Source organism: Silurus aristotelis (genome assembly GCF_946808225.1).
Source record: "Silurus aristotelis genome assembly, chromosome: 7".
Classification (NCBI taxonomy): Eukaryota; Metazoa; Chordata; class Actinopteri; order Siluriformes; family Siluridae; genus Silurus; species Silurus aristotelis.
Genome location: NC_139580.1, coordinates 3953838 through 3968837, shown reverse-complemented (window position 1 = coordinate 3968837; position 15000 = coordinate 3953838). Strand labels below are relative to the sequence as shown.

Sequence of the window (15000 nt, the reverse complement as noted above, 5' to 3'; positions counted from 1 at the left end):
CTATACTCTACTCAACCCTACTATACTTTATTCTACTATACTCTACCTAACCCTACTATACTTTATTCTACTATACTTTCCCTAACCCTACTATACTTTATTCTACTATACTTTATTCTACTATACTCTACTCAACCCTACTATACTTTATTTTACTATACTCTACTCAACCCTACTATACTTTATTCTACTATACTCTATGCAACCCTACTATACTTTATTCTACTATACTTTATTCTACTATACTCTACCCAACCCTACTATACTTTATTTTACTATACTCTACTCAACCCTACTATACTTTACCCAACCCTACTATACTTTATTCTACTATACTCTACCCAACCCTACTATACTTTATTCTATTATACTCTACTTAACCCTACTATACTTTATTCTACTATACTCTACTCAACCCTACTATACTTTATTCTACTATACTCTACTCAACCCTACTATACTTTATTCTACTATACTTTCCCTAACCCTACTATACTTTATTCTACTATACTTTATTCTACTATACTCTACTCAACCCTACTATACTTTATTCTACTATACTCTACCTAACCCTACTATACTTTATTCTACTATACTTTCCCTAACCCTACTATACTTTATTCTACTATACTTTATTCTACTATACTCTACTCAACCCTACTATACTTTATTCTACTATACTCTACCTAACCCTACTATACTTTATTTTACTATACTTTCCCTAACCCTACTATACTTTATTCTACTATACTTTATTCTACTATACTCTACCTAACCCTACTATACTTTATTTTACTATACTTTCCCTAACCCTACTATACTTTATTCTACTATACTTTATTCTACTATACTCTACTCAACCCTACTATACTTTATTCTACTATACTTTACTCAACCCTACTATACTTTATTCTACTATACTTTACTCAACCCTACTATACATTATTCTACTATACTTTATTCTACTATACTCTACTTAACCCTACTATACTTTATTCTACTATACTCTACTCAACCCTACTATACTTTATTCTACTATACTTTCCCTAACCCTACTATACTTTATTCTACTATACTTTATTCTACTATACTCTACTCAACCCTACTATACTTTATTCTACTATACTTTCCCTAACCCTACTATACTTTATTCTACTATACTTTATTCTACTATACTCTACTCAACCCTACTATACTTTATTCTACTATACTTTACTCAACCCTACTATACTTTATTCTACTATACTTTACTCAACCCTACTATACTTTATTCTACTATACTTTATTCTACTATACACTACTCAACCCTACTATACTTTATTCTACTATACTCTACCTAACCCTACTATACTTTATTCTACTATACTTTTCCTAACCCTACTATACTTTATTCTACTATACTTTATTCTACTATACTCTACTCAACTCTACTATACTTTATTCTACTATACTCTACCTAACCCTACTATACTTTATTCTACTATACTTTCCCTAACCCTACTATACTTTATTCTACTATACTTTATTCTACTATACTCTACTCAACCCTACTATACTTTATTCTACTATACTCTACCTAACCCTACTATACTTTATTCTACTATACTTTTCCTAACCCTACTATACTTTATTCTACTATACTTTATTCTACTATACTCTACTCAACCCTACTATACTTTATTCTACTATACTTTCTCAACCCTACTATACTTTATTCTACTATACTTTACTCAACCCTACTATACTTTATTCTACTATACTTTATTCTACTATACTCTACTCAACCCTACTATACTTTATTCTACTATACTTTCTCAACCCTACTATACTTTATTCTACTATACTTTACTCAACCCTACTATACTTTATTCTACTATACTTCATTCTACTATACTCTACTTAACCCTACTATACTTTATTCTACTATACTCTACTCAACCCTACTATACTTTATTCTACTATACTTTATTCTACTATACTCTACCCAACCCTACTATACTTTATTCTACTATACTCTACTCAACCCTACTATACTTTATTCTACTATACTTTATTCTACTATACTCTACCCAACCCTACTATACTTTATTCTACTATACTCTACTCAACCCTACTATACTTTATTCTACTATACTTTATTCTACTATACTCTACCCAACCCTACTATACTTTATTCTACTATACTCTACTCAACCCTACTATACTTTATTCTACTATACTTTATCCCTAACCCAACAATACTTTATTCTACTATACTTTATTCTACTATACTCTACCCAACCCTACTATACTTTATTCTACTATACTTTATCCCTAACCCAACAATACTTTATTCTACTATACTTTATTCTACTATACTCTATCTAACCCTACTACTCTTTTATATTCTACTTTATACTACACTACTTTATCTTACCTATTGAACACCTTTCTGAATGTAAACGCTGACTGCGCCCCAGGCCTCCTCACCTACATCATTACCTGACTCTACTAACACTTTGTGGCTAAATGAATCTACACAAATCCCCAAAAACAAATCTACTGGAACATCTTACCTGAAGAGTGGAGCTTATTATAAGCATGAATGGAGACTAAATGTAAAATTGGACATTGAAAGAGAAGCGCACAGCAGTCATATGGTCAGATAAGATGAGATTTAAACCACAAAACCCAGGATATTCTTTATTCTCTCTACCACTCACTGCCTTACTGTACTGCTGCTCTTCTGCTCACGCCTTCCTCCTCATCATGCTGCGTGAGAGAGCTTGATAGAGAAACCGATCAGCAGTCAGTTTGAGAGGGTGAGAGATTTACTGTGTGTGTGTGTGTGAGAGAGAGAGAGAGAAAAAGAGAGAGCTGAGAAACAGTTGTGTTAGTGAGAAAAAAAGAAATGGCAGAATCGCAGCAGAGGTTAGGGGTGTGTGTGTGTGTGTATGCGTGTGTGCATATATGTCTGTTGTTTCTTCACAGTTGTGTTTGTCCAATTCAGTCCACACACACACACACACACACACACACACACACACACACACACACACACACACACACACACACACACACACACACACAAACACAAACACTCCCTCGTTCTTGGTTCCCTTCTGCATTTTATTTTATTTTTTTTTATAATTTTAGGCTCAGTCTGTTACCTGCCTGCAGCATTCCACTGAGAAACTTCAGACATGGCTTCTAGAGACAGGGAACACACACACACACACACACACACACACACACACACACACACACACACACAGAGCTTCATTTGTACATTGCTGGGACTACAGGCTGGCAGAAAGCACAAAGCTGAACACCAAACTGCTTAAGGGCATTAGAGTTGGCTGAAGCAAATCAGTCGTCACGTGTGTGTGTGTGTGTGTGTGTGTGTGTGTGTGACTGTGACAAACAGATCTATCTAAAAAGAAACATGAGCCAAGTTATAATATAGACTGTAAACACTACTACACAGAACATAATTCCATTCATTAATCAATTAATAATTAATATAAAAATAATTGATAGTATATTTTTTATTTAATGCATCATATTATTTTTGCTGTCCACAGCGAGTCTGAGCGCCTCTCTACCATAAATTATATTATTCAATAAAATGAAAGTAATAATTAATTGCGCGTTAATAAAATAAGTGTCGTTAAAATGAATTTGCGTTAAAGTGTATATACTGTATACATGCAGGTGCTGTGTGTGTGTGTGTGTGTGTGTGTGTGTGTGTGTGTGTGTGTGTGTGTGTGTGTGTGTGTGTGTGTGTGTGTGTATAAAAGTCTCTTATTAGAGACAGTGTACCTCTTAAGAACACTTCTCCTTCTCTCACTCACTCTTTCTCTCTCTCTCTCCCTCTCTCCCTTGTCCTCTTTAATCTTTGTGTGTGTGTGTGTGTGTGTGTGTGTGTGTGTGTGTGTGTGTGTGTGTGTGTTAAATCAAAGTGAAGTCTGAGTAGAGAGGCTTTGATGTACAGGAAGAGGGCAGTGGTAAAGAGTTTATCTCTCTGTGTAAGGAAACACGGCCTTCACACAGCTCCTATTAAGGATCTTTTATCCTTCACCTCACCAAAACGCCAGGCATCTGTCCATCATCAAAGCCCCGGCCGCTTTCTCGGGGTATTTAACGCTGCCGGGACACGGTGGGAGATCAGTTTTACTCACACTGAGGAATAACCTTGACTTTATCTATCAGTGAGGATGCCACACCCCTTTTTATTACACCGATAAAGTACTAAAGCCACACCCCTTTTTATTACACCGATAAAGTACTAAAGCCACACCCCTTTTTATTACACCGGTAAAGTATTAAAAGCCACACCCTTTTTTAATTACACCGATAAAGTACTAAAGCCACACCCCTTTTTATTACACCAATAAAGTACTAAAGCCACACCCCTTTTTTATTACACAGATAAAGTACAAAGCCACACCCATTTTTGTTACACAGATAAAGGACAAAAGCCACACCCCTTTTTATTACACAAAAAAGTACAAAAGCCACACCCCTTTTTGTTACACAGATTAAATACAAAAGCCACACCCCTTTTTATTACACAAAAAAGTACAAAAGCCACACCCCTTTTTGTTACACAGATTAAATACAAAAGCCACACCCCTTTTTGTTACACAGATTAAATACAAAAGCCACACCCCTTTTTGTTACACAGATTAAATACAAAAGCCACACCCCTTTTTATTACACAAAAAAGTACAAAAGCCACACCCCTTTTTGTTACACAGATTAAATACAAAAGCCACACCCCTTTTTGTTACACAGATTAAATAGAAAAGCCACACCCCTTTTTGCGTGAATTAGGACATTGTCTTTGTTGTGTAATATGAATTTTTTGTGGAATGATTGTTATAAGTTTCATATGAGTGTTTTCAGTACATAAGACAAAAGAATCATGTTCCTCCCAACCATCTTCTCTCTCTCTCTCTCTCTCTCTCTCTCTCTCTCTCTCTCTCTCTCTCTCTCTCTCTCTCTCTCTCTCTCTCCCTCCATGTAGACTCTGGAGTGTGTGTTGTGTTTCCGGTACAGTGGAGGTCCCGGGCATGTGGATGGTTACTACAGAGAGCTCAGTCTAGGCATTAGAGTGGACGTGGAGCCCTCAGTGTTCTTCACCAGGGTCAGCACTCTCCCGGCTACCAGGTACACACACACACACACACACACACACACAGAGTGATTGACAGCTCTGCCGCCCGCGTCAGTGCTGATGAAGCAGTCTTACAACCTCACACCGGATTCATCATCTTCACATCTTCCATTGATCTTCTGCTTTCTTCAAATCACTGAGACTGACTTACAGAGACAAAGTACAAAGACCACACCCTCTTTACAGAGAAAAAACTACAAAGCCCACACCCCTTTACAGTGAAAAAAACTTGAAGACCACACCCCCTTTACAGAGAAAAAAGTACAAAGACAACACCCTCTTTACAGAGAAAAAAACTAAAAAGACCATACTCCTTTACAGAAACAAAGTACAAAGACCACATCCTCTTTACAGAGAAAAAACTACAGACCATACCCCTTAACAGAGACAAAGTACAAAGACCACACCCACTTTACAGAAACAAAGTAGAAAGACCACACCCCTTTACAGAAACAAAGTACAAAGACCACACCCCCTTTACACAAAGTACAATGACCACACCCCCTTTACAGAGACAAAGTACAAAGACACACCTCCTTTACAGAGACAAAGTACAAAGACCACACCTCCTTTACAGAGACAAAGTACAAAGACCACACCCCCTTTACAGAGACAAAGTACAAAGACCACACCCCCTTTACAGAGACAAAGTACAAAGACCACACCCCCTTTACAGAGACAAAGTACAAAGACCACACCCCCTTTACAGAGACAAAGTACAAAGACCACACCCCCTTTACAGAAACAAAGTACAAGGTCACACCCCCTTTACAGAGACAAAGTACAAAGACCACACCCCCTTTACAGAAACAAAGTACAAAGACCACAGCCTCTTTACAGAGACAAAGTACAAAGACCACACCCTCTTTACAGAGACAAAGTACAAAGACCACAGCCTCTTTACAGAGACAAAGTACAAAGACCACACCTTCTTTACAGAGACAAAGTACAAAGACCACACCCCCTTTACAGAAACAAAGTACAAAGAACACAGCCTCTTTACAGAGACAAAGTACAAAGACCACAGCCTCTTTACAGAGACAAAGTACAAAGACCACACCCTCTTTAAAGAGACAACGTACAAAGACCACACCCCCTTTACAGAGACAAAGTACAAAGACCACACCCTCTTTACAGAGACAAAGTACAAAGACCACACCTTCTTTACAGAGACAAAGTACAAAGACCACACCCCCTTTACAGAGACAAAGTACAAAGACCACACCCCCTTTACAGAGACAAAGTACAAAGACCACACCCCCTTTACAGAAACAAAGTACAAGGTCACACCCCCTTTACAGAGACAAAGTACAAAGACCACACCCCCTTCACAGAAACAAAGTACAAAGACCACAGCCTCTTTACAGAGACAAAGTACAAAGACCACACCCTCTTTACAGAGACAAAGTACAAAGACCACAGCCTCTTTACAGAGACAAAGTACAAAGACCACACCCCCTTTACAGAAACAAAGTACAAGGAAACACAGCCTCTTTACAGAGACAAAGTACAAAGACCACAGCCTCTTTACAGAGACAAAGTACAAAGACCACAGCCTCTTTACAGAGACAAAGTACAAAGACCACACCCTCTTTAAAGCGACAACGTACAAAGACCACACCCCCTTTACAGAGACAAAGTACAAAGACCACACCCTCTTTACAGAGACAAAGTACAAAGACCACACCTTCTTTACAGAGACAAAGTACAAAGACCACACCCCCTTTACAGAAACAAAGTACAAAGACCACACCCTCTTCACAGAGACAAAGTACAAAGACCACACCTTCTTTACAGAGACAACGTACAAAGACCACACCCTTTTTACAGAGACAAAGTACAAAGACCACACCTTCTTTACAGAGACAAAGTACAAAGACCACACCCCCTTTACAGAGACAAAGTACAAAGGTGTGGCTTTTTTACTTACTGTAAAGAAGTGCTATTTACTAAGAAATAAAAAAAAGTGAATATATCCAAACATATTTTCCAGAAGTTTCCTACTCACAAAGGATTCTGGGTATTTTGGTCAGTTACTCTTCTGTTATGGAGAGTGTGTTTGCAGTGTATGAAAGTTCGCTGCACACACACACACACACACACACACACACACACACACACACACACACACACACACACACACACACACACACACACACACACACACACACACACACTCAGAGAGCATCATCAGTGGCATTGTGAATTCAGGCTCCAGCAGCACTGTCCATTGTGCTGAATAATTGACTCTCCAGACCACACGGCCCTCTGCATACCTATCACTCCTCATCCTGCTTTCACAGAGCGAGAGGTGCCACTTTTCTCCAGCATGGAGATGAGCAGAAACGAGGAGTTTATTCACACCTAGATGGACAATGGAGCTAAGATCAGGCTCGTTTCACATTTACACCATCATAGGTAATAACGTCGCAGTACGCTCTACCCTCATCTGCCAGTGTTTCCATCAACTCGAGAAGGTGATCACAAGATAACATATTAAGTGTTATTTCACCTAATTGAGGTTTCTCATGTGATCTCCAGTTGTGTCCTGAAGGTAGTTGTTGCTAGAACATTCATACTATTTTACCCACAAAACCATTTTCCATGCTGATACTCTGAAGTGAGTGATGCAGCAGAGCTTCAGTGTCTCAGTCTGTCCCGCTCAAGCACTCCAATGCTGATCGAAACCTTCGATCTCTTAGGTCTCTAACTACCCTGTGCATTGCATTCTGGGATGAGACGCCGCCTGATTTCTTGCAATATGGTGCAGAAGAACAGCAAATATATACATTTCCATAAGTGCTGATGTTTTGCATTGTGTAACGGTTCCTCTAACTTGTTAGCGAACCTGAAATCTCAGCAAAATAAGACACACACACACACACACACACACACACACACACACACACACACACACACACACACACACACACACAAACTGGTTAATGTTGAAGTGTGTAGTGGAGGGAACAGTGAAAAGGATGAGAATGGAGAAATAGAGTGGAGTAAGTGCTGCCGCACTCTGGCTCTGATTCTGGCTTTTCAGCACCATTTGGAACCTGGCAGCAGCTCTGCACATGATTCATCTCCAATTGATCAGGAGCTGATACCCAAAAGAGAAATGCGAGATTTATTCTGCGAGTGTTGGTTCGAAGAATGTTTTCTTTTTGTTTTCAAATTGTAAAAAAAGATTTATACTCTGTTATTCCAGCTTTTAGAGTCAGACACCACTGGATATCAGAACCAGGCATGCCCGTATCTCAGAGTCAGTCACGCTGGTACTGTATCTCGGAGTTAGTCACACTCGTATCTCAGAGTCAGATACAAACATGTCTCAGATTCTGACATTTATATGTATATATACATGTATATTTTAGACACAGACATGCGGATATGTATCAGACCCACGAAACGACCATATATCAGACTCAAACACACATATATCTCAGATTCAGACAAACATATTTATCAGATTCTGAAACACCCATATATCTCAGATTCTGACACACTCATTAAGCTCAGATTCTGACACACCCATATATATGTTTCTGACACTCCTATATCTCAGTTTATGACACACCCATATATCTCAGATTCTGACACAAACATATTTATCAGATTCTGACACACTCGTATATTTTAGATTCTGACACAGCCATATATCTCAGATTCAGACACACTCGTATATCTTAGATTCTGACACACCCATATATCTCAGTTTTTAACACACATACATCTCAGATTCTGACACACCCGTATATCTCAGTTTCTGATACACCCATATATCTCAGATTCAAACACACCCATATATCTCAGTTTCCTGACACACCTATATCTCAGTTTCTGAAACTCCTATATCTCAGATTCTGACACACACATATATCTCAGATTCTGACACTCATTTAGCTCAGATTCTGACACACCCATATATATGTTTCTGACACTCCTATATCTCAGTTTCTGAAACTCCTATATCTAAGATTCTGACACACACATATATCTCAGATTCTGACACACTCATTTAGCTCAGATTCTGACACACTCATATATATGTTTCTGACATTCCTATATCTCAGATTATGACACACCCATATATCTCAGATTCTGATACACCCATATATCTCAGACTCTGACACAAACATATTTATCAGATTCTGACACACCCATATATCACAGATTCTGACACACCTGTATATTTTATATTCTGACACACCCATATATCTCAGATTCTGACACACCCATAAATCTCAGATTCTGACACACCCATAAATCTCAGATTCTGACACACCCATATATCTCCGACTCTGATACACCCATATATCTCATATTCTGACACCCATATATATATATATAATGTTTCTAACACAATAATATATCTCATTTTCTGACACACCCAAATATCAGTTTCTGACACACCTACTGTATATATCTCAGATTCTGACACACCCATATATATATATATGTTTCTGACACAATAATATATCTCAGTTTCTGACACACCCATATATCTCAGATTCTGACACACTCGTTTAGCTTAGATTCTGACACACCCATATATATGTTTCTGACACTCCTATATCTCAGTTTATGACACACCCATATATCTGATTCTAAAACACCCATATATCTCAGATTCTGACACACCCATATATCTTAGATTCTGATACACCCATATATCTCAGACTCTGACACAAACATATTTATCAGATTCTGACACACCCATATATCACAGATTCTGACACACCTGTATATTTTAGATTCTGACACAGCCATATATCTCAGATTCAGACACACATAAATCTCAGATTCTGACACACCCATATATCTCAGATTCTGACACACCTGTATATTTTAGATTCTGACACAGCCATATATCTCAGATTCAGACACACATAAATCTCAGATTCTGACACACCCATAAATCTCAGTTTCTGACACACCCATATATCTCAGACTCTGATACACCCATATAGCTCAGATTCTGACACACCCATATATCTTAGATCCTGACACACCCATATATCGTAGATTCTGACACGACCATATATCTGATTTTCTGCCACACCCATATATCTCATATTCTGACACCCATATATATATATATATATATATATATATATATATATATGTTTCTAACACAATAATATATCTCAGTTTCTGACACACCCAAATATCAGTTTCTGACACACCTACTGTATATATCTCAGATTCTGACACACCCATATATCTGTTTCTGACTCAATAATTGATCTCAGTTTCTGACACACCTACATCTCAGATTTAGAAGTGCCCACATGTCAGATTCAGACACACCCATATATATCTCAGATTCGGACACGCCATGAATCTCAGACTGTGTGTGTGTTTGTGTGTTTGTGTGTGTGTGTGTGTGTGTGTGTCCACAGTACTCGTCAGTGCCACTTGCTGCTGGATGTGTTTAACCCTACTGAGCATGAACTCACACTCACTGCCAGGAACCAAGAGCTGGTGCTACACTCAACCGAGTGTCAGAGGTACACACACACACACACACACACACACACACACACACACACACACACACACACACACACACACACACACACACACACACACACACACACACACACACACTTTGAACAGTCAAGTGATAAAATTGTATTTCTCTGTTTAGTAATCGTCTGTGTGTTCAATCTGGTGTTGCTATGGAAACCAGGGTGGCAGATGGGTGTGTCTTTGAGTCCATATATGGGTTTCAGGCCACGCCTACTGCAGTGCGCACAGGTTTTACAGGCTCGGTGTTTACTGAATTAATGACTCCATTAGGCTGCTGTCAGTGAATTTGTGTGTGTGTGTGTGTGTGTGTGTGTGTGTGTGTGTGTGTGTGTGTGTGTGTGTGTGTGTGTAAAGCTTCGCAGGTCAGGTCGAGGCGAGCTAAAAATAGAGCTGCGTTTTATTTTTTCCGCATTCAATCATCAGCTGCAACACGTGCGCTAAAAATAGCTCGCTGTCTTCCCTTTCGTTTTCTCTTCCTCTCTGCTCTCCATCTCACACTCGTCTTTTTATTTACACCTCCCTTTTTTCCTTCTCCTTCCAATTTATGGCTCTGTTTTTTTTTTTTTTCTCATTGATCTTTCTTTCTTCTTTTTCCCCCTCTGTCTTTATCGCTCTCTCCTTATTCACTCTTTCTGTCTTTTCTTGTCGTTTCTCTCCTTTTATCCTCTATTTCTATCCCTTAGGTTTTGTTTTCATCATTTCATCAAATTGTTTTCATTTTTCTCTTCAGGTTCAGTTCTCTTTTCCACTCTTTAATTTCATTATGTTTCTCTTCTTTTCACTGTATATTTGCAATCTTTTCTCTCTCTCTCTCTCTCTCTCTCTCTCTCTCTCTCTCTCTCTCTCTCTCTCTCTCTCTCTCTTCTGCCTTTTCTCCCTCATTGTTTTCTCTTTCTCTCCACAGATTCCACAGGTGTGTGTGCTCTTTTTCTTGTTTTCTACAACCTCATCATTTTGTCATCACTCTTTTGTAATTCGTTTATCTCTTTTCCTTTTTTTATTATCTGTCTATTTTTTCCTCCCTCTTTCCTTGTCTTTCACTCTCTTTTTGTCTCTATCAGAGCGAATGTGATCAGCCTTTTGTTTTCTGATCTCTCTCTCTCTTTTGCTCATTCCCTTTCTCTCTTTTTCCATTTCTTTTATATTCTCTGTCTCCTTTATATTCTCTTAATCTCTCTTTCCATCTAAATCTTTGTTAATCTTGTTCTCTCTCTCTCTCTCTCTCTCTCTCTCTCTCTCTCTCTCTCTCTCTCTCTCTCTCTCTCTCTCTCGCTCTTTCTTCCCTTCTCTCTCATTGCATTTTCTAGTTTTTTCTCTCTCTTTCTATTTCTTGTCCTCTGTATTCTCACTGAATTCTTGTCTTACTGTATCTTACTGCATTCTCACTGCTTTCTCACCAAATCCTCGTATCACTGCATTTTCACCGAATTCTTAACTCACTGCATTCTCACTGCATTCCCACCGAATAATTGTCTCACCACATTCTCACTGGATTTTCACCGAATCCTTGTTTCACTATATCTCACTGTATTCTCACTGAATCCTTGTCTCACTGCATTCTCACCGAATCATTGTCACCACATTCTCACCGAATCCTTGTCTCACTGTATCTTACTGCATTCTCAACGAATCCTTGTCTCACTACATTCTCACCAAATCATTGTCTCGCTGCATTTTTACCTAATCATTGTCTCACAACATTCTCACCGAATCCTCGTCTCACTGTATCTTACTGCATTATCTCATTGCATTCTCACAGAATCCTCGTCTGGCTGCATTCTCACAAAATCTGTCTCACCACATTCTCGCTGCATTCTCACAGAATCCTCGTCCTTTCTACATTTTCACTGCCATCTCAGCGAATCCTCGTCGCACAGCATTCTTGTTTACTCTGTGTGCATCATTGCCCTGGGTCTTTAGCACAATTCGTTCCATCAGCGAGACGTCACTGTCAGAATCAGGATCAGTATCCAAAGCAACACTCAGGAAATGTCACCTTGTTGCTCTTTGGAGAACCGTCTCTTCTGAACTTAGAGTTATGAGAAAAGATGGTGAATAATTTACATAATTTACAATTCACATGTTTGTTCTTCTCTCTGTTTACACACACACACACACACACACACACACACACACACACACACACACACACACACACACACACACTAAACACTCCTGGTTGAAGGTCAGTGAGTCAGAGCAGGCATATGGAGTGCAGCAGCCTGTTCTGTCTGCACATGGATACACACACGTGTGGGTGAAAAAGTGCAGAGTGCAGCTCTCACAACTTTCCACATCAATCAGTTAATAAAGTGATCAAAGAGGGAGGGGATAAAACCACACTATCCTGGAGACACCTACAAAAATATGATTCTGATGCACCATGTGAGAGCTCCTGCGTTATTTGATGGCTGTGTGTGTGTGTGTGTGTGTGTGTGTGTGTGTGTGTGTGTGTGCGCAGGATGGCCATACAGGTGGATAAGATTGACATTGAGAGCTTGCCGGTTCCGTCCCATGATGCCGTGCAGCAGAGCAGTGTGTATGAGAGGGAGGAGGAGAAGCAGCAGGTTCAGGGAGGACACATCAACAGCACTCTACAGCTCTGCTGGAACATCATATCCTTTACAAACTCTACTCAACTCTATTTATACAATCATCTGTAGAAATATTACTCCTGTCTCTCACACACTGCTTTACCTCTCTATAAACTCTACTCAACACTATTTATACAATCATCTGTAGAAATATCACTCCTGTCTCACACACACTGCTTTAACTTTCCATTAACTCTACTCAACTCTATTTATACAATCATCTGTAAAAATATCGCTCCTGTCTCACACACACTGCTTTAACTCTTCAATAACTCTACTCAACTCTATTTATACAATCATCTGTAGAAATATCACTCCTGTCTCACACACACTGCTTTAACTTTCCATTAACTCTACTCAACTCTATTTCTATAATCATCTGTAGAAATATCACTCCTGTCACACACACACTGCTTTAACTCTCCATTAACTCTACTCAACTCTATTTATACAATCATCTGTAGAAATATTACTCCTGTCTCACACACTGCTTTACCTCTCTAAAAAACTCTACTCAACTCTATTTATACAATCATCTGTAGAAATATCACTCCTGTCTCACACACACTGCTTTAACTATCCATTAACTCTACTCAACTCTATTTATACAATCATCTGTAGAAATATCACTCCTGTCTCACACACACTGCTTTAACTCTCCATTAACTCTACTCAACTCTATTTATACAATCATCTGTAGAAATATCACTCCTGTCTCACACACACTGCTTTACCTCTCTTAAAAACTCTACTCAACTCTATTTATACAATCATCTGTAGAAATATCACTCCTGTCTCACACACACTGCTTTACCTCTCTAAAAAACTCTACTTAACTCTATTTATACAATCATCTGTAGAAATATCACTCCTGTCTCACACACACTGCTTTAACTATCCATTAACTCTACTCAACTCTATTTATACAATCATCTGTAGAAATATCACTCCTGTCTCACACACACTGCTTTAACTCTCCATTAACTCTACTCAACTCTATTTATACAATCATCTGTAGAAATATCACTCCTGTCTCACACACACTGCTTTAACTCTCCATTAACTCTACTCAACTCTATTTATACAATCATCTGTAGAAATATCACTCCTGTCTCACACACTGCTTTAACTATCCATTAACTCTACTCAACTCTATTTATACAATCATCTGTAGAAATATCACTCCTGTCTCACACACACTGCTTTAACTCTCCATTAACTCTACTCAACTCTATTTATACAATCATCTGTAGAAATATTACTCCTGTCTCACACACTGCTTAAACTCTCCATTAACTTTACTCAACTCTATTTATACAATCATCTGTAGAAATATCACTCCTGTCTCACACACACTGCTTAAACTCTCCATTAACTCTACTCAACTCAATAAATTTTGCTCTTTTCTTAAACAAATATTTCTTAAATTCTACATTAACTACACTATTTATATATGTATAAAGATGTTGCTCCTGTTCCTCACGCTCTTTTAATTAAACTCTACTCAACTCTATTTACATGCTTATCTATAGAAATATCAGCCTGTATTTTACAAACACATATTTTTGTTTATATTCGAATCAAATATATATTTTGAAGTGATCAGTTTTATTATTCACACAGCCATAACTACAACTGTTTTAACTCTATTTAAACTTTATTTAGCGCAATTCTTTAATACAATATTTAAGATTTATTTGACAAATCCCTTAT

The 15000-nt window shown here is 38.2% G+C and overlaps 1 protein-coding gene across 2 annotated transcripts in view; it reads left to right on the top strand.

The window, feature by feature from the left end:
* trappc9 (trafficking protein particle complex subunit 9) overlaps positions 1-15000 on the top strand; it is a 188472-nt gene that overhangs the window by 96568 nt on the left and 76904 nt on the right. For both annotated transcript variants that reach the window (XM_083546769.1, XM_083546768.1), the window contains 3 exons: positions 5009-5151; positions 10564-10671; positions 13155-13308. In XM_083546769.1, the coding sequence (XP_083402895.1) occupies positions 5009-5151; positions 10564-10671; positions 13155-13308 (405 nt within the window). The remainder of the gene's footprint in view (positions 1-5008; positions 5152-10563; positions 10672-13154; positions 13309-15000) is intronic.